The sequence below is a fragment of the Triturus cristatus genome, chromosome 10 (assembly GCF_964204655.1).
Source record: "Triturus cristatus chromosome 10, aTriCri1.1, whole genome shotgun sequence".
NCBI lineage: Eukaryota > Metazoa > Chordata > Amphibia > Caudata > Salamandridae > Triturus > Triturus cristatus.
Genome location: NC_140593.1, coordinates 98912845 through 98930434, shown reverse-complemented (window position 1 = coordinate 98930434; position 17590 = coordinate 98912845). Strand labels below are relative to the sequence as shown.

The window sequence follows — 17590 nt, the reverse complement described above, 5'->3', positions numbered from 1 at the left end:
ACGGACCCGTGGCCCGGTCCGCTACGAGAACTCGATCGTCAACTTTTACCCGGACTTCACGCAACTGGTCCAGAAACAGCGGATGGGATTCCAGGGGGTGAAGCGCCGTCTCCGCGAGCTAGGCCTGAAGTATTCGATGCTCTACCCGGCGAAACTTCGAGTGGAGCATGGAGAGCGGACAGTCTTTTTTGACACTCCTGTGGCCGCAAGTGACTGGCTGGACTCGCTGCCGGACGGGGGTGGCCGGCCCGGGCCCTCTGGGGGCACTGCAGGTGACGGGTCCCCTTAGACTGACTTTTGGTCCTTGCTTTTGCGTTTTTGCACTGTACAGTTGGGTCTTACTTCTTTTGCATACTGTGTTTTACCAGGACCCGTGAGGGGTGCGGGCGGGTTCGGGTCCCTTTCCTCCTCCGGGGTCTTTTTGTAGAATGGGGTTAGCGGGGCGACAGGCACACTGCAAGTTGGGGGGGGTCTTAGGCCCGCAGGGGTGCAGGGTGGGGGGCGGTGGACTTGGGGTGGGGTTTGGGGGGAAGAGGGGTTGTTTAGTTGTGTGTTTTTTGTTTACAGGGCGAGGAATTGATTTTTATCCATATTTGGGAGCGGTGCTGCGGGCTGGGGGCTTCTTGCTCTATTGGAGGGGATGGGGGGAGACGGGTTGAGGCTTATGTCGTGGAACGTCAATGGGTTGGGGGACCGTATTAAGCGGGGTGTTGTACTGCAATATTTGCGCCGGTTGACCCCTGATGTGGTGTTTCTCCAGGAGACGCATTTGGTCGGCAATGTCTGCCATGCGATGCACAGAGGGGGATACCGCCTCGTAGCCCATTCTGGTTTCACAACTGGCTCCAGGGGGGTGGGCATTCTCCTGCGAACCTCCCTTCCGGTGGAGATCACGAGGATAGTCTCGGATGACAGAGGGCGCTATGTGTGTCTGATTGGGAGGTGGGAGGGGCAGCCCCTTACCCTGGTTTCAGTCTACGTCCCCCCGGGCCTCCAGAACTCCACCTTTGCTGATTTGGGTCGAATGCTGCTTGACCTCCCGGACGGCCTCCTGCTCATGGGCGGGGACTTTAATTCTGTGGTTTCGGGTGAACTGGATCGTCACCCACCGAGGACCCTCCCCGCTGCCCAGTCATGGCTGGGTGGGATGTTGGAGACCTTCGGCTTGGTCGATAGTTGGAGACTACTGCATCCGACCCAGTGCCAGTTCACTTTTCATTCGGGGGCGCATGGGAGTCTCTCCAGGTTAGACTACTTCCTTATGCCAGCGGCGCAGACTGGTCGGATTCGAGAGGTCAGACACCTGGCGCGTGGTATCTCCGACCATTCTCCGCTGTGGCTTCTCTTTGACACCGGGCCGCGGTCCGCAGGGCGGATAGCTCCCATTAACCCCTGGTACCTGCGGGACCCTGTGACTCGTGACAGCCTGGTTAAGGCCATGGACCAATACTTCAGTGAAAACGAGGGGTCGGTGTCGTCTGCGTTGTCCCTTTGGGAAGCCTTTAAAACTGTTATACGCGGACACGCCCTCGCCCAGATAGTGGTGGCCAAGAAGGTTAGGAGCGAGGCGGTGGTGAAGCTGGAGACTGACGTCTCGGGGCTGGAGTCGGCCTTGGAGGCGAATATTACTCCGGACGGGCTACATGCCCTTAGCCTGAAACAGTTCGAATATAGGTCCCTGGTCACTGACGCGGCCCAAACTATGTATAGGGAGCAGCAGGGCCGATTGTATGACGCGGGGGACAAGGCGGGAAAGTTGATTGCGTGGCTGGACAAAAAGGAGAGAGTGAATCGCGTGGTCCCCGAGTTGCGTGCTGCGGATGGTGGGTGTGTGACTGAACCGGATGAGATTGTGGAATGCTTCGCTGACCACCTCCGGGCGGTGTACTCCCCGGTGACTGACAGGGACGAAGATGACTCTCGCCTCCTATTGAGAGATATTGCTCTGCCCGGCCTGTCCGTTGAGGACCGGGAGCGGCTGGACGCCCCCTTAACGTCGGATGAAATAGCGACCGCGATTCGTTCCCTTCGCTCGGGCAAGGCTATGGGTCCTAACGGTCTGCCCATTGAACTATACAAATTGCGTCCTGATAAGCTTGCGCCCTTCCTCGGCCGCATGTTCCGCGACTCTCTTGCGGCGGGTTCCCTTCCGGCCGACCAGCGCCTGGCCACTATAGTCGTTCTCCCCAAGGAGGGCAAGCCGCGTGACCGCTGTACCTCTTACCGGCCTATTTCACTGCTCAATGCAGAGCCTAAAATCCTGGCGAAAGTCCTGGCCAATCGATTGTTGAGTGTCGTGTGCGACCTTATTCATCCGGACCAATGCGGCTTCATCCCGCACCGCAACACCGCTCTTAACTTGCGGCGTCTGCACGGGGTCCTCGCCAGGGCGGAGCTCCTCACCGAGCCGGCCGTGCTGGTCTCTTTGGATGCCACGATGGCATTTGACACTATTGAGTGGCCATTCCTCTGGGCCGTCTTGGATAAATTCGGCTTTGGGGAGGGATTTATTGGCTGGGTGAGGCTCCTTTACACGGGACCCATGGCTCAAGTGGTGGTGAATGGGCGGGTCTCTCGGCCCTTTGCCCTCGGCAGGGGCACGAGGCAGGGGTGCCCGTTGTCCCCGTTGCTTTTTGCTCTCGCCCTGGAGCCACTCGCTGCCTGGCTCCGTTGGGACCCCTCGCTTAGAGGGATCCGGTGGGGCCCGGGCTTTGAAGATCGGGTCTCGCTGTATGCGGACGACATTCTCCTGTACCTCACCTCACCGCGGCAGTCACTCAACGTCCTCTTTGACGTTCTGACCTCCTTTGGGAACAATTCGGGTCTCACGATCAATTGGTCTAAATCCTGCGTTTATCCCATCGCTGGTGGTCCTCCTCTCCTGCCGCCTCGGCTCCCTATTCAAATATCTCTGAGCGGCTTTAAGTACCTGGGGATATACGTTTCGCTGGACCCGGTGGCTCGCTACGAGCAGAATCTTCTGCGTCCACTTCGGCGGCTGCGGGAGGACACGGCCCGGTGGTGCAGGCTGCCCCTGTCCCCGCTGGGTCGGGCCGCGCTGTTTAAAATGATGTCCCTTCCCAGGTTCCTCTATGCACTCCAGAACTCCTTTGACGCTATCCCAGTGGCCTACTTTCGGGAGGTGGAGAGCCTGCAGAGGAGACTGGTGTGGAACGGCCGGGCGCGTATTGCTCTTGCCAAGCTCACTCTCCCCTGGTATGACGGGGGCATCGCGCTTCCTGACATTCGCAGGTACTATTGGGCCTCGCAGCTATCTGCCATCAACCACGCCACGTATGCGCCCGGCTTGAATCCGGCGTATGAGATGGACAAGTTCCTGCTTCCCGGCGGGAACTACAACAGGGCACTTTATTCCCGCCTGGCTGACCGGACCCTTACGGGTCCTACTAAGATTGCTGTGCGGACCTGGAGGGCTGCCACTGCGGCCACGGGCTGGAGTGAGCGAATGACATGTGCTACTCCCTTGTTTGCCTCCGACCGCCTGGGCAGCTTGTGGACCACCAAGGGGTTTGACCAGGGGGACACGATTGGTATCAGCAAAGTGGGAGACCTGTGGCACAAGGGCGCGGTCAAGACTTTCGCGGTGCTCCAGGCCGAATACGAGCTGACCGACAGGGAGTTCTTCCGCTACGCCCAGGTTCGACACGCCCTGCTCTCGGTCTTCGGGGAGGGGACCACGGTCCCTGTTTCTTCGCCCCTCGAGGACCGCGTACTTGACGGACATGTCCCTGATAGTACTATTTCTTTAATTTATAAAAAATTGATTAATCACCGGGCGGATCTCCTGGTGCGCCTTCGGGAGGCTTGGACTGGGGATGGGGTCGAATTGGATGACGAAGACTGGCAGTCTGCACTGTCGTCCCCCAAGGAGGTTGCCATTCCGGCTCGTCTCCGGTTGGTACAGCTCAAGATTCTCCATCGGGTGTATGTTACGGGTCCGCGCTTGGTCGCGATGGGATTTTCCGACGACGGGCTCTGTAAACGAGGCTGCGGGCTCAGCGCCACCTTTCTTCATATCCTTTGGGAGTGTCGCGAGGTGGCGGACTATTGGCGCCGGGTCCACACGGTTATGGGACAGGTCACCGGGGTTGTACTGCTGCCGGAGGTGCGTCGCTGTGTCCTGAATGTGTGGGAGCCCAATGATTACAACGCGGCTCAGACTCGGTGGGCGGCCCTAGGGAACATGATTGCTAAGAGGGATATAGCGCAACTTTGGGGCGCTCAACGGCCGCCCACCGTGTCAGTATGGAAGGAGAATATGGACTGGTGTATGTTTCGGGAGAAGACAGTGTATGTGGCCCGTGGCAAGCCGGGGGCATGGGGTAGAATTTGGGGCCAATGGAATGCGTATCGCGGAGGCATCTGTGCGCCCCCCCTGGTAGACACTGATATCGCCATGTCCCCCTGACCCTCGACGGTTCCTGGCGCTTTTTGTAACAACTACATAGGGACGTTCATCTTCCTTGACCCCCCTTTCCCCCCCCCCCTCCGTCCCCGGCCTCCCGGTACTCCTCTCTTTAGCGGATTGCTCAAATGTTCTGACTGGAGTTTCCCGGGGGGAGCCTGAACCGCACTGGTATCCCTCGTAACTCGCCTTTTGTTTTTATTGTTTTTCTTTTGTTTCTGTTACTGTTGGACTGACGCTTGCTGTTCTTCGAGACCTATCTTGAGCCACTGCGGGGCAGTGCCCTGGGGACGGATTGCAACTTTGATGTGTGTATATTTCCTTATGTACCTAGCGGCCGGCCCGGGTGGTTGTAGGCCCATACTTGTGACCGAATTGTTGCTCAATAAAAACTATTTCAAAAAAAAAAAAAAAAAAAAAAAAATTACCAACCTTATCCTTTCCCTGACGATAACCCAACTCAACAGCATAACTCCACCAACCTCCGGTAAAACTGTCCAAAATTCACCATAACCTCCGCCACCCAGAAAGAGGGGTGCGGTGAAACCACCACCCCCTCCTCTTTCTGCCCCCCCACCAACAGAGAGCTTTAAACACCCCGAGCCAGATTCCGCACATTCAAACACCGAGACAACACCTCCCTAAGTTCCAACAGATAAAGGTCCATGCCCAACCTCGACAGGTGTACCCCGTCACCACGAAAAAATTCTACCGCTTCGAAACGAATATCTTTGTGTGTCACTCTTCCAAATCCCAAATCACGACAAAACCAGGAGATCTCCGCGTTCACCTTCTTTCGAGACCTGTCTATAGCTCTGGGATTCAAAGCCCCTCTCCACACCCTACGCGGGACCAATTCCGTCCAGAGCACGTGACAACCCGACCAACGCTCCCTCAACAACGCCAAATCCCTTTTCATGGCACGCAATAACACCACCCCTTTCACACTACAAAGATCGTTTTCCCCCAAATGTATTAAAAGAACATCCGGGCATTGTCCCCTCACCATGGCTTTATTCAAACATGGAATAAGCTCCCTCCAGAGCATGCCCCCTTTCCCTTTCCAGATCACACGAAAAAGGCTGTCATTAAAACCCAAACTTCCCCCAAAATAACTTTTGCACGCTTGAACATGTGCCCACTTGACGAAGGAATGCCCCACGATCCACACTGTCAATTCCTTTGCGTGTGGCCCAGCCACCGAACCTGAAAAGAAAAACAAGAATGAGACTCATAACAAAGAGGTGGACGCAGGCTCCGAAGCTGCATTTTCTCTCACATATTTTTTAAAGCAATCTGATGACCATCGCCCTAAGCGCATTATCTCGCCCTGAGACCAACCCCGGTTATGCGCCTCAGTCACAGCCCCAATCCTAAAAGAGTGCGTCCCAAACTGTGCCCCATCCAAACCCATATGCTGTAACCCTTTGCGCAGGACCATACGCAGCTGATAGTCAGAGACGCGCGACCCATCGATGTGCCGGAAAACCAAATCGCCCCCATCACCCCCTGATAGTGTCTTCCATTGCCTCGCCAAACGCAGCGGACAGGTACAACTAGGGGCTCCCGCTTCCAACCACACCCCTTTACCAACCCCTCTCTGATCTGTTTTGGAACTAGCCAACCAAATGTTCACACCTGTGTCCGTGAAAAACACGTCGTGCCAACGAATACCCCGCTTTACCTTGGTCCCGAGGAGCTCAGAAACCCGAAACGCCCCAAAAAACATGAACACCATAAGGGTGGCAAACAACGCAGCCTCAAAATCATCCCTGCAAACTACAGGCAAAACTGTCAACAAACGTGCTAACGTCTGCCAAGAAATAGGTAAACGAGACATCACGGTTCCACCCCGCTCTCTAGCCCAACCCTCAAGCATCCTGCGTCCTATTTCCCCAGCAGACGGGGAATAACCCCAAAAAAGCTTACCCATAAAGGCAATCCCTGCCAGCTTCCCAGCAATAGTGACTCTAGACAGACCCTTCTCAATGAGGTCAAGGATAAATTGAACCACATCTTCCGAACTGCGCCACGACTCCTCCATCCTACAAGCTCCTGAGGACAAAAATTCCTTCCATGCCAATGCATATGCTGTACGAGTGGAAACAGACAAAGAACCTACCACCAGTTGAAATACCCTACGTTGCCGACAGACCAGAGGTGCTCCGGCATCGGGGTCGGTGTCCTGTCCGCCTCCTTGGCCAGCCCATGGAATCTCCCCCACTGCGAACGAGACAAAGCATCCGCAATGTCATTGTCCACACCTGGCACATGCAAAGCCCTGAATGAAATATCATAGCGCAAACAGCCCAGCACAAACACCCTCATCAATTTCAAAATCTGCTCATCCCTGGCTGACTGCCTATTGACTATTTGCACCACCGCCATGTTGTCCACACGGAAACGGACCCTCTTATGTGCCAGCTCCTCTCCCCAAATGGTCAAAGCCACCAAAAGTGGAAAAAGCTCCAAAAAGGCAATGCTCCGCCCACCATTCCTCCACTCCTGTGGCCATTTCTCAGCACACCATCGCCCCTGCCAATAAATGCCAAACCATCGCTGCCCGCTGCGTCCGAAAACATTTGCACATCCCACTGCACATCCTCATCCCTGGCCAATGGTACCCCGTTAAAGGAGTGCAAGAAAACGGACCACATACGCAGATCCTCATTCACGCCTGCCGACAAACGCACGTGATGGTGAGGTAAATGCTGACCTGCCAAAGCCCGGCCCAGGCACCTACAGAAAGTCCGCCCCGCCCTTACCACCCTGCAAGCAAAATTCAAATAGCCTAACAACACCTGGATGTCCTTTACTGTCACCTTCGGTCGGGCCAACATCGTGTCCAGCAAAGCCAGCATTTTGGATTTCTTATCCTCAGGCAAACGAGCCTGCATCGCAACTGAGTCAAGCTCAATTCCCAGAAAGGAGATGACCGTATCGGGCCCCATTGTTTTCTCCGGAGCCAACGGAACCCCCAATTCCTCCATAAGCTCATGAAAAGATTCCAGAGCATGCCGGCACTCCGAAGAGCCCGTAGAGCCCACAAAGAAGAAATCGTCCAAATAATGGGTGACCCAGCTGTGACCAGTGCGATGCGTGAAAAACCACTGCAAAAAAGTGCTGAACAGTTCAAAAAGAGCACATGACACCGAGCAACCCATAGGTAGCGCCTTGTCCACATACCATTTACCCTCGAATTGTATACCCAACAAAGGCCAGTCATCCGGATGAACCGGGAGCAGCCTAAAAGCCGACTTGATATCACACTTTGCCATGCCATGCAGCTGCGCCCGCGGTCACGACAAGTGACATGGTGACGTCAACTGAGGAGTATGACACCGAAGCAGCGTCTTCATCGATAAAATCATTTACTGACGACCCTTCAGGCCATGACAAGTGTTGAATCAGCTGAAACTGCCCCTCCTCTTTCTTGGGCACCACACCAATAGGGGAAATGATCAAATTATGAACTGGCCACTCTCCAAACGGGCCTGCCATCCTCCCTTCCTGCACTTCTTTACACAATTTCTCACGCACCACCAGTTTGTGCTCTGATGCGGATTTCAAATTATCCGCCCACCTTCTCTGCCGGGGCCCGTGGTACCCCAAATGAAAACCCCACGTGAAACCATCCAAAAGTGTCTGTTTTGCCACCAAATCCCCGTAGCCCTCCAATGCTTCCTCCAGCTGAGCCAATTTAATTGGCGTAGGAGCCCTTTGGCCCAGAACCCTGTGCGCCCCTACCCCCCCATCCACCCTGCGACTGCTGTGCATTGCCAGACATCCCTGCACCTGCCTGCTGCCCTTGCTGTCCGCCTGATGGCCTAACGCCCCAGCAGTTGATGAGAGGGTGCCGCTTGCCGCACTTGGAACACTCGTGACGGTATTTGCAATACTCCCGAGTACACAGGCCTTTGTTGAAATCCCAACATGCCCCGACCCCAGTCTGTGATGCGGCTGAGCCTCCCACCCCGGGTGGGCTTTCCCTGAAAGGGACGATAAACTAGAGGCAGACCACTAGCCGTAAAAATAATCTTACCTCCTGGTGCGGCCCCCATGGTATGTTGCCACAGATCATTATCTAGCTCACCCCATTTTGCTTCTGAATCCCAAGCCATACGGGCCCTAAATTCCTCGTCATTCTGTGCCCAAGCGTAACCATTACCTGTAATCTGGGCCTTCCGTATAACATCCATATACTTGAATATGGCCACGCAGCGCTCGGGAAACTTTTCACAGTATACACTGGCATAAATTAAAAATGCCGCCGTCCAATTTTCAATCGTCAGCGGCACCTTTGGGCGCTTAGCCAATTCGTACTCCTCCTCCTTAGAGCCCTCCTTAGACCTCACCTCCCTATGTAAGAGCTTTAAAATCTCCACATATTCGCCCTTCCAAATACGCTCCTTAGTTGCTAACATTAAATGGGCACCTAAAGGCTTAGTCACCCCCATATACGGGAGCTTCTTGATCTTTAACTCTTTGCTCTGTGGCTTGTCCTTACCATCACCTGTCTCCGTATTTGACCCACTCTCCACCTTGGCCCCCGGCAACGTTCCTTCCGTCCCCGTGCCAACCCCTGTATCTTTCACATACTTCCCCTTATATAATCTCCCCTCCGACACACCCCCTCCCCCCTCCTCCCCAGACCCCACAGACACCATAATAGGTTTGGCCTGTGCTTTAGCGCTCTCACCTGGCTCTAAAGAGGGTGTGCGGACCGACTCCGCCCGCCTCGCCGACCTCTCAGAAGAATCCCTTGGAGGATGCGCCCTCGCTGACGGGCCGTGCTCTCCTTTGGATTTCACCACCACGGGCTGTGCAATGTGTGCCGCACCTGACACCTGTAACAGACTGCGAGAAACATGAGATTGTCCCCCCTCCTCATAACCCCGTATTTCCCCTTCCTCGGGGCTGTCTTCCTCATAATCGAGCAATATTGGCTCGTCCACCAGCAAATTCTCCTCAGCAAATTCCACCACACGGGCCTTACCGGACCCAGAAATAGCACAACCGGCCTCCGCGGCCTTAAAACCACCTCGCGGGGGAGCCGACTGTACTCGCCGGTCCTCCCCCCTACCTCGATTAACATAACAATCCATCCCATTGGAGAACTCCGTCCACCTTGACCGCCGTGACGTTGGGGCCAGCGAGGTCGCGCCGGACCTTCGTGAGCTGGCCGCGACGGGATCCCCCGCCGGTACGGAATGTGCCGCGCAGGGCCTCATCCTCCCTTCTCCTCGGCGATAATGGGCCGCACCTCGCCCTACCGAGTCTGCTGCTCTGCTCCGTATCCTACCCTGTAAAGAAAAGGTTTGGACTGGTGTGCTGGGACCCTGAAAACTACCTGGTACCCGCGACCCGGTACCACTCAAACAACCCTCAACTGAGAAACCGCCACTAGAAAAACCAGCTCTCCTCCCCCCCACTAGCTGCGAAGACACCCCCTCGTCCTCTTCCCCGCTCCACTCCAGCATAGCGTGCCCCAAAGCAGACTCCGAAACCTCCCTATACCCTTCCCCCCCCGACAGCGCCCTGCCCAACCTCGTGCCGTCCCGACCGCTCGCCCCACAAACCCCCCCCCCGTCATGTCCCCCCCCACCCTGACCTGCCCCCGAGCGCCTGCCCACCCCGATACACCCTCCCCAGCAAGGCCCCGAACACCCTCAGCCCACGAAGGGAATATATCTAGGCCCTCTCCTTCCAGGCCCCCCAGCTGACTCCCCTACGTCCAACAACCAGCCCTCCCCCCTACCCCCCATGTCGCTAGCCCTCCCCTGCGCCTCCTCCCTGCATGATGGCCAGCCCCCCCACCTGAAGAAAACGATTTCCCAAAAACTACCTGCTCACCCCGTGCCTTCAAAACCTGCCGCGAACCCCACCCTGCCCCCTGCGCCCATTCCCTTTCACCCAGAGAGCTCGCCCCTACCGATACAGCTGTGCCCCCAACAGAAGAAACTGGAGAGAACAACAAGGGGCTACCGAGTTCTGCCTCTCCACTAACCCAGTGCCTCTCATCCCCCAAGCGCACCTCATGGGACCCCTCACCAACCACATGAACCGGCACCTGCTCCCCTGCCGCCTCCCCTCCCACCACAAGCCCACCCACACTCCAGGGAAAAGAACCACTCTCACTCACTTCCCTCCCTACTGGCCTGACAGGCAAAACTCCCGAACGCACCTGACACGAAGCCGGCCGCAAGCCGGCAGTCCGGGCCTCGTACGTTACGCGACCCCCCTCCCTCCTGCTCTCCAGCCCAGACGAGGAGCGTTTCTTCGATACCCGCCCGCCCCCGCGCTTACCCCCCACCGCGGGAGATGCTAACAGGAGCGCGGCATCCACATTAAAGCCCGCCCCGGACCCGGCCGCATGCTCCGCAACACCCGCCTCCCCCGCCACCTCATACGACCCTGATCGACGCGCTTTGCCGTACTGAGCGGGGGCCTTTCTCCCCCGCGAACGGCCCCGCTCACTTACCGACATCCTTGAACGCTTCGGTGAAGCACAAGCAGCCACTGCCGCTGCAACTCCCGCTGAGGCCTGCCGCGGAGGGCGCGCCGGCCGCGCGACCTCACCCACCACCAGGTCCATCCGGCCCGCCTCCGATAGCAGCCGGAGGGCTTCAAGGACTCGATAATCCTGATCAGCCATCGCTAACACCGACAAATCCTCGCAAAACCTGACAACACAACCTGAAAACCCTGACAAAAAACACTCCACTAGCCTAGCTCCCAGCCACCAGGTCACCAAACCTAAAATGGTGGCCGGGAGCAGGTGACCGCAGTGCTTTATACCTGGCTATATTTGGGCTACATTTGGGCTACACTTGGGCTATATTTGGGCTACATCTGGCTAAAAAAGGAGCCCAAATACGAAAAAGGGCGCGCGAGGCCGGCAGACCCCCCCCCCCACACCCCCTCCCAAACTGCCCGGGGGTGGGGACTCCCTACGGTCGCCTACCCCCCCCAAGCCCCCCTGGGGCGCTGGGGGTGCAATATCACAGAGGAGCATCCGCAGCGGTGTCCCAATAAATTGTTTTATGTTCTGTCTGTATTAAAATGTAACATTCATAGCAATGTTCCAGCTGTAGGATTGGGAGGAATTGTATTTGCGCTAGTGAAATGTACCCAATTTTGTGTTGTCTGAAATTCCCGGCATTACTTGAAATTTCCCATCATGCAATTTCACATAACTTTTGCAACTGGGAGACTCCTTCTTGTAAAAAATATATTGCGAAGGAACGTTTGTTTTCGTGAACTAGTCTCTTGCCGATATCCCGTGAGACTTTTTTTTAACGGAAATGCACGCTCTAATGAAACAAGCATTTGCAATGCAATAGGTCTCGCATTATTGAATGTTTGAGCTATTGGCGTTTCAAATAATAATGCCACACCAATAGTAATGTGAGACCTATTGCAGCTAGGCCTCCTGTTTATATGTTGGGGTGCTGAATGGTAGAAACGGGTTGTTGGGAATAAAGATAAAGGGAATTAAGAGGCTTCTGCATCCTGTCAAAGTAAACTTTATGGTTTGTTCACAAAAATAAGCTTACTTGAGAGGCTTCTGCAGCCAACGGAATAATTGTGGAAATGCTAAATGTATGAGGACCTATACAATGAAATGGCATAGAGTGTTCACTAGTGACAGAATAGTGCATGGGAGTAAGAATTATTTTTAAAAGAAGCAAGTATTCGCTTTTATGAAAGAACAATATTAAAAGAAAAGCCAGCAAGCTGTAAATGGACGCAGCCAGGCCTTCTGTGTGTATGGTGTGGGGTGCGTGGCTCAGACGGGGTGACAAATACAAGCAGTAGCGAATACTGAACTGTGTGCTGGTGGCATGAAAACATGTTTTAAAATGTGTAATCACCTAAACAATGTAATTACTGAAAAGGCATCAGAGGTTGAAATGTTTATAATGTGAAAGAGCCCCTAAACATGTCAAGCATTTATAAAAATGCATGCTGCTGCTACCGAATTTGATATTATCTAAAAGGTAAATAATGACTTTTGAGGCATAAAAGACCAAAATCTTTTCAAAAACCATAAGTGGCAGTGAAAAAGCACGCATACATTTCCTGATGTTGCTATGACACTAGTTCTGAAAGATTATGGTAAAAACAGAAGTTAATGATTTACAAAGTATTGGAGCTAGTATTTTGTTAAAAATATAAATATACAGTAAACAAACAGTGTTTGCAATGTGTGCATATAAGGGAATGCGTGGGGACAGGAGCAGATAAACAACCCCCTAACAAGGTCCCAAACGACTTGTGGATTTGTGCGGAATTGCAAGAGAAAAAAAATAAACTTTTTTCCTTGGGGCCGGAGGAGAGGGTGGACAAGCTCGCGAAAAGTTACAGACAGGAAAGAGGACATCAGAACTTGGAAGGAGTCCCGCGGCATACAGATACTTTGTGGAGCTTTATTTTTTTTTTCTCTTATGTTGTATGTTTTGTACGAGGACACCGGAACTTTGATGGAAAAACCAGCACTGTACATTCCAAAACATTGGTAGAGAAAATAACTGACGTGCAACTAATTGCTTGGGACGTCCTTTCTATAATGTTGTGCACTTTTGAAACTTTATAACTTTATAAGTGTGCACGTCTCTGCCGATTCCACTATACAGGATTGAAAACCTATTTAAAGGTAAGCGGTTTTAAAACATTTCAGCTTTTTTTTGCTACTGTTCACTAACTGGACGGTATAGATCTGGTTTTGTGTCGCTTCTGGACGGCGGTATAATTCACAAATGTAAAAGTCTTTAGTGAAGAAAAAGGATTTTCCCTTCCTGTTGTGGACCGCATTTTCTTTTGTTTCTGCGTCCCGTACCGCTTACTTGGATGTAAAAAAAAATGGATTAAGGTCTTGAAATCTAAGAAGCATCTTTATTAACGTGAGGGTTTGCTTGTTTTTTTGTCTACGGAAGGAAATCGCGGAACGGTCTCAAACAGAAAACATAGTGAAACCTAAAAAAAAAAAAAGCCGCTAAAAGCTCTTTTTGCTCACCAAAATTGGAGAAATCTCTTCTCAGTAGTTTCCTGTGGAAGTTGAAGTGAAAGATTAAAAGTATTTCTTACATTGTAAGGACTACTTTGCCGCCGCCTCCTCCGGGCATGAAAGTGAAATCGATGGATGGCAATGCGTCCGTGAGACTAGCCCTGTGGTGGGGGAGGGACAGTTGTGAGAGGCGCCATGAGGAAACAATCTCTCGGCATGCTGTGGCGGGGCGGGGAAGCGTATTCCAGGCGGGGGAGCGGACCCTTTGAAGTATGATGCCGAGGCTGTGGCTACACGTGCACGCGCCAGTGGGCTGAAGCGCTTCCCCAAACGGATTGCATGGCGGCACGATGCACGTGATTGTGCGCGTGCTCGCCATGCAATCCACTTTTGGGAACACTTTGAAATGCCCCTCTTACTAGAGTCTCGCCTAGCGATTGCGTAAACGCAATAGCTAGGCGAGACCTAAAAAGACATGTGAGACAGAGGCAACCGTATTAGGCTCTAAAAGCACAATTTTGTTACTTTTTACTGCATTCCATAATCTCACAGGAACAAAGGCCTGTTTTTGCTCACCCTTAGCACAGAGTACCTTTATTGAAGTTGTATGCTCATTTGTGTATTAATATAGCACAATGTAACAGCAGACTTGGGAAATAATTCAGGCGCATGTACATTGGAAGTAACGAGGTTCTTATTGATGAATGACCACATATTCCTACAATGGAAGAGTTTTCTTTCTCATCATAGTATTTTCATTGATCCCGTGAGCACCAGGGGCTTCATTTACAGGATTTTGACACAGGACAGCACAGTAAGTCACTTTGCTGCTCTGCCCTGCGTAAAAAAAAGGGTAGGAATGTGCTGTATCTATGCAATACGGCGCATTGTTGTCTTCCAAGGCGCACAAATAGCTGCCTTGCACCAACACAGGCACCCTTGCACCATGGTGAATGGGTGTCCGCATTGTTGGAATGAATGTTTTTGTGCAGGAAGGAACACCTTCCTGCATAAAAGCAATGGAGTCATTTTCCACGTTCTATGTGTGCTCCATAATGCAGCAAACATACAAGGAGGAAATAACGTTATTTCTCATTGTTCTGCCACCCCCTGGGGATGCGCACGGTTTTGACACATTTCCAGATTTCCACTATGTGGTAAATCTGTGAGTGTGCCAAAATCCATGGGCGATGTGTAGGAACATGCCCATAACATGCCTTCCGGACATAAGGTGAGCCAACGCAGCGACATGGGCTGCGTTGCCTTACATCATATCTATGAGGCCATGAAAAGAAACGCAGGGTGGCTATTCGTGGTCTCGTAGAAAGGATTGAGAGGCCTGCACCATCGTATGTCATTGAAAGTCATGCTTCGGCAGTGCAGGCCTCTTGTAAATGAGGCCCTAGGTTTCAGTCGTCACTGTCCTGTTTGGAACTACTGACACTCAATCAGGGGCCTTCTTCAAATTAATTCACAAACTTTTAAATTCCCTTCCTGATCATCTCTACTTCTAGACCAGGAGAGCCAACTTCCAAACTGCTTCCACCACATCACAGGACGTTATATCACAGGATGTGAAGTGATGCTATATGGGCTCTGTTACAGTGGCCGACAGTACTCTTTCCTTCTTTCTTCTATGGGTGTACATGTGACTGGTAGCTCCTAAGTGCAACACAGCCGATCCCTATACTAGTGAGAGCTGGGATACAGCCAGGCCTATTCGCCTCACCTAGATTTTTTTCTACCACACTTTTTACATTTCATTTGTCTTTCTTCACCTGGCCTCTGTTGTCTCCAAAGCTGTTTATTGAGGGGTAAATGGTCCCTTGCAGAAAGTTAGAAGTGTAAAAAATTGAATCGGGGAAGCAATTCAACTTCTATAGCTAAGTTACGAGGAGTCCAAAAGAAAGCGGTAGCACTAACATCCCAACTGTATGTTATGCGTTTTTGTGTATGTGGCCTGCATGGTACATGCATGGTGTGCATGAGCTGCCCAGAGTAATAGAGGCCTGTGGGATCCATTTGGTAAACCACAGGCCTGACCTTGGGCACTAGTTGGAGGTGAAGCTCTTTTCCCAGACATTGGTAGAGTATTGCTTACATTCCTAAAGTTGGAGAGAGGAGTCCTAGACAATGAAGTGGAGAAAGAGAAGGCTCCTTTAGAAATTCCATCCGACCTTTCGATGGGAGGAGCTGCTGATTAGCCTCCCTAAAGCACTGGCATCTTGTTGATGATGGTGGTGAAAGTTGGTACTACATTCTGTTATTCAAGGTGAAAGGGACCCAGTGCTTAGTTTGTGACAGAATGAGTGTTGGTGCCCAAAGCTCTGCTCAAGGACCCCCATCCGGCGCGATTACATGTCAGCACACCGAATACCAAGGCATCCCATCCCTTTTAATTCCACTACCAGACACTCCCGCCCCTTTGTCTCACTCTTGCAAGTTCCTATTTTCCCCCTTTGCAATGGTCTTTCTGTCTTTGTCCATCACCTTATTTCCACTTTGTGTGTTTTACTCACTCTCTGTAAATGTCTGATAAGGAAAAATATGTGGTGGTCCCCAAAAATGAGTGACAGTGGTCCCCACTAGCAACCACTGGCTTAAATTAAGCACTGAAGGGACTCCTTAGCTAAGACCTGTCTTTTGTCTCTCCCTTGATCTCTCTGTGGTGTGGCTGATGACAGTGAAGTACAGAAAGCTCGCACTTTTGTGCCTCTGTTGTGGGTGCTTCCGGCTGGAGCCTACCTTGCTCTAAGAAGCATCACTCCATACAAAGGCTGGGTCTGGCGACCAGCCTGGAGAGGACACTTGAAAAGAAACCCACTGCAACCTAGTTCTGAAAGTCCAGACAATGGATCCACATCTTGTATCTGCTTTGAATGCCTAAAAGTGGTTCCCACTGACCCACCTGTTGTTCCAGATCCAAGTTCTGTAGGACAAAGGAAGGGAATGCTCCACAAGTACTTTAAGTACTGTTCAACCAAAGCTGGTGTCTGCCTGACAGCCAGGTTCCCAGAGGTGAGGGGCATCACCGAGTCTACCCCTTACTGAAGAGCTTATTACCTGCCCGGAAGCACCTAGAAGGAAACCTACCTGCTGCAAGAGGGAAGGAGCTTGCCTACCCTCCAGGAGTAACTGTCAAGGAGAAGCAAGGTGCAACGTGACCCAGGTGCAGTGTGTCTGTGGAGGACTGTAGATAGGTGATCTATGTGCTTTGGTGTCAGTGGGCCCCCAACTCTCCAGTGTGACTCCCGGTGAGAATCATGAAGTTACCATGGGACCTGGGCTGCTGAGCCCAGTCTGTTAAACTAAGGCACGACCTGAGTTACTGAGTCTGATCTGTGATATTGCTGCACAACTTAAGCCGCTGTGCCTGAATTGTGAAACTAGGAGTTGGCCCAGAGCTGCTGCACCTGCACTCAATTGTTGTGCGACCCACAGCTGCTGTGCAACCTGAGACCAAAGTCTGCCTGAAGCTATGGTCCATTCTCCAACCAGCAAGGCCTGTACAGGGACTCACTATCTGCTTGACCACAGGTCATGCATAGCCGCCCCAGTACCCATCTGGACCCAAGTAGCCGTAAGAAGACTCTCTTGAGCAGCTGTCTATGACCACAACAGCATCACCCAGTTGCGACCGCTGAGGAGAAGAGGAACTGCAGACTGGTGCTCAGCCTGCAACAGGGTGAGCGAGCGAGCATCGGAAGAACCAAGCAGCCGCCCGAGAGGCACTGGCCAGTTGACCAAAAGAGACTCATTGAGTGAGAACCTGTGGACTGAGTTAAAAAGGACTAAAGTAACACAAGACTATGGGGTAACCTGCAACTGAGGGTAATCACACTAGAACCAGATGCGCTGAAGGAACCGCCTGGACCATAAGGGAGGACCGGCTTCAATAGTGGGAAGAGGCATTGACCTACGCTAGCACCATGAGAAAAACGTGCACTGTGTACATTTTCATATGCATAGTCCTAAGTTCTAGTGTGCATTAAAGTACTTTTTTTTGTAAGTCTAGCATGAGGTTGGGCACTTATTTATTTTACTAATGTGTGTTTGTTGAGTGCAGAGCTTGAGCACCCCACACTACCACCCTGAGAAGCCTGGGACTGCTCACCATAGTTAACACTGAGAGTCAAGTGCTGAAGGGGTTGCACTTC

The 17590-nt window shown here is 52.5% G+C and overlaps 1 protein-coding gene across 1 annotated transcript in view; it reads right to left on the bottom strand.

The window, feature by feature from the left end:
• Positions 1 to 5657: 5657 nt before the first annotated feature.
• The window catches only part of LOC146788953 (uncharacterized), a 70412-nt gene continuing 58479 nt past the window's right edge, over positions 5658 to 17590 (bottom strand). Inside the window, exons 3-4 of the mRNA XM_085630987.1 lie at positions 7170 to 7536; positions 5658 to 6649 (exon numbers count right to left, since the gene is read on the bottom strand). Of these exons, the coding sequence (XP_085487113.1) occupies positions 5658 to 6649; positions 7170 to 7536 (1359 nt within the window). The remainder of the gene's footprint in view (positions 6650 to 7169; positions 7537 to 17590) is intronic.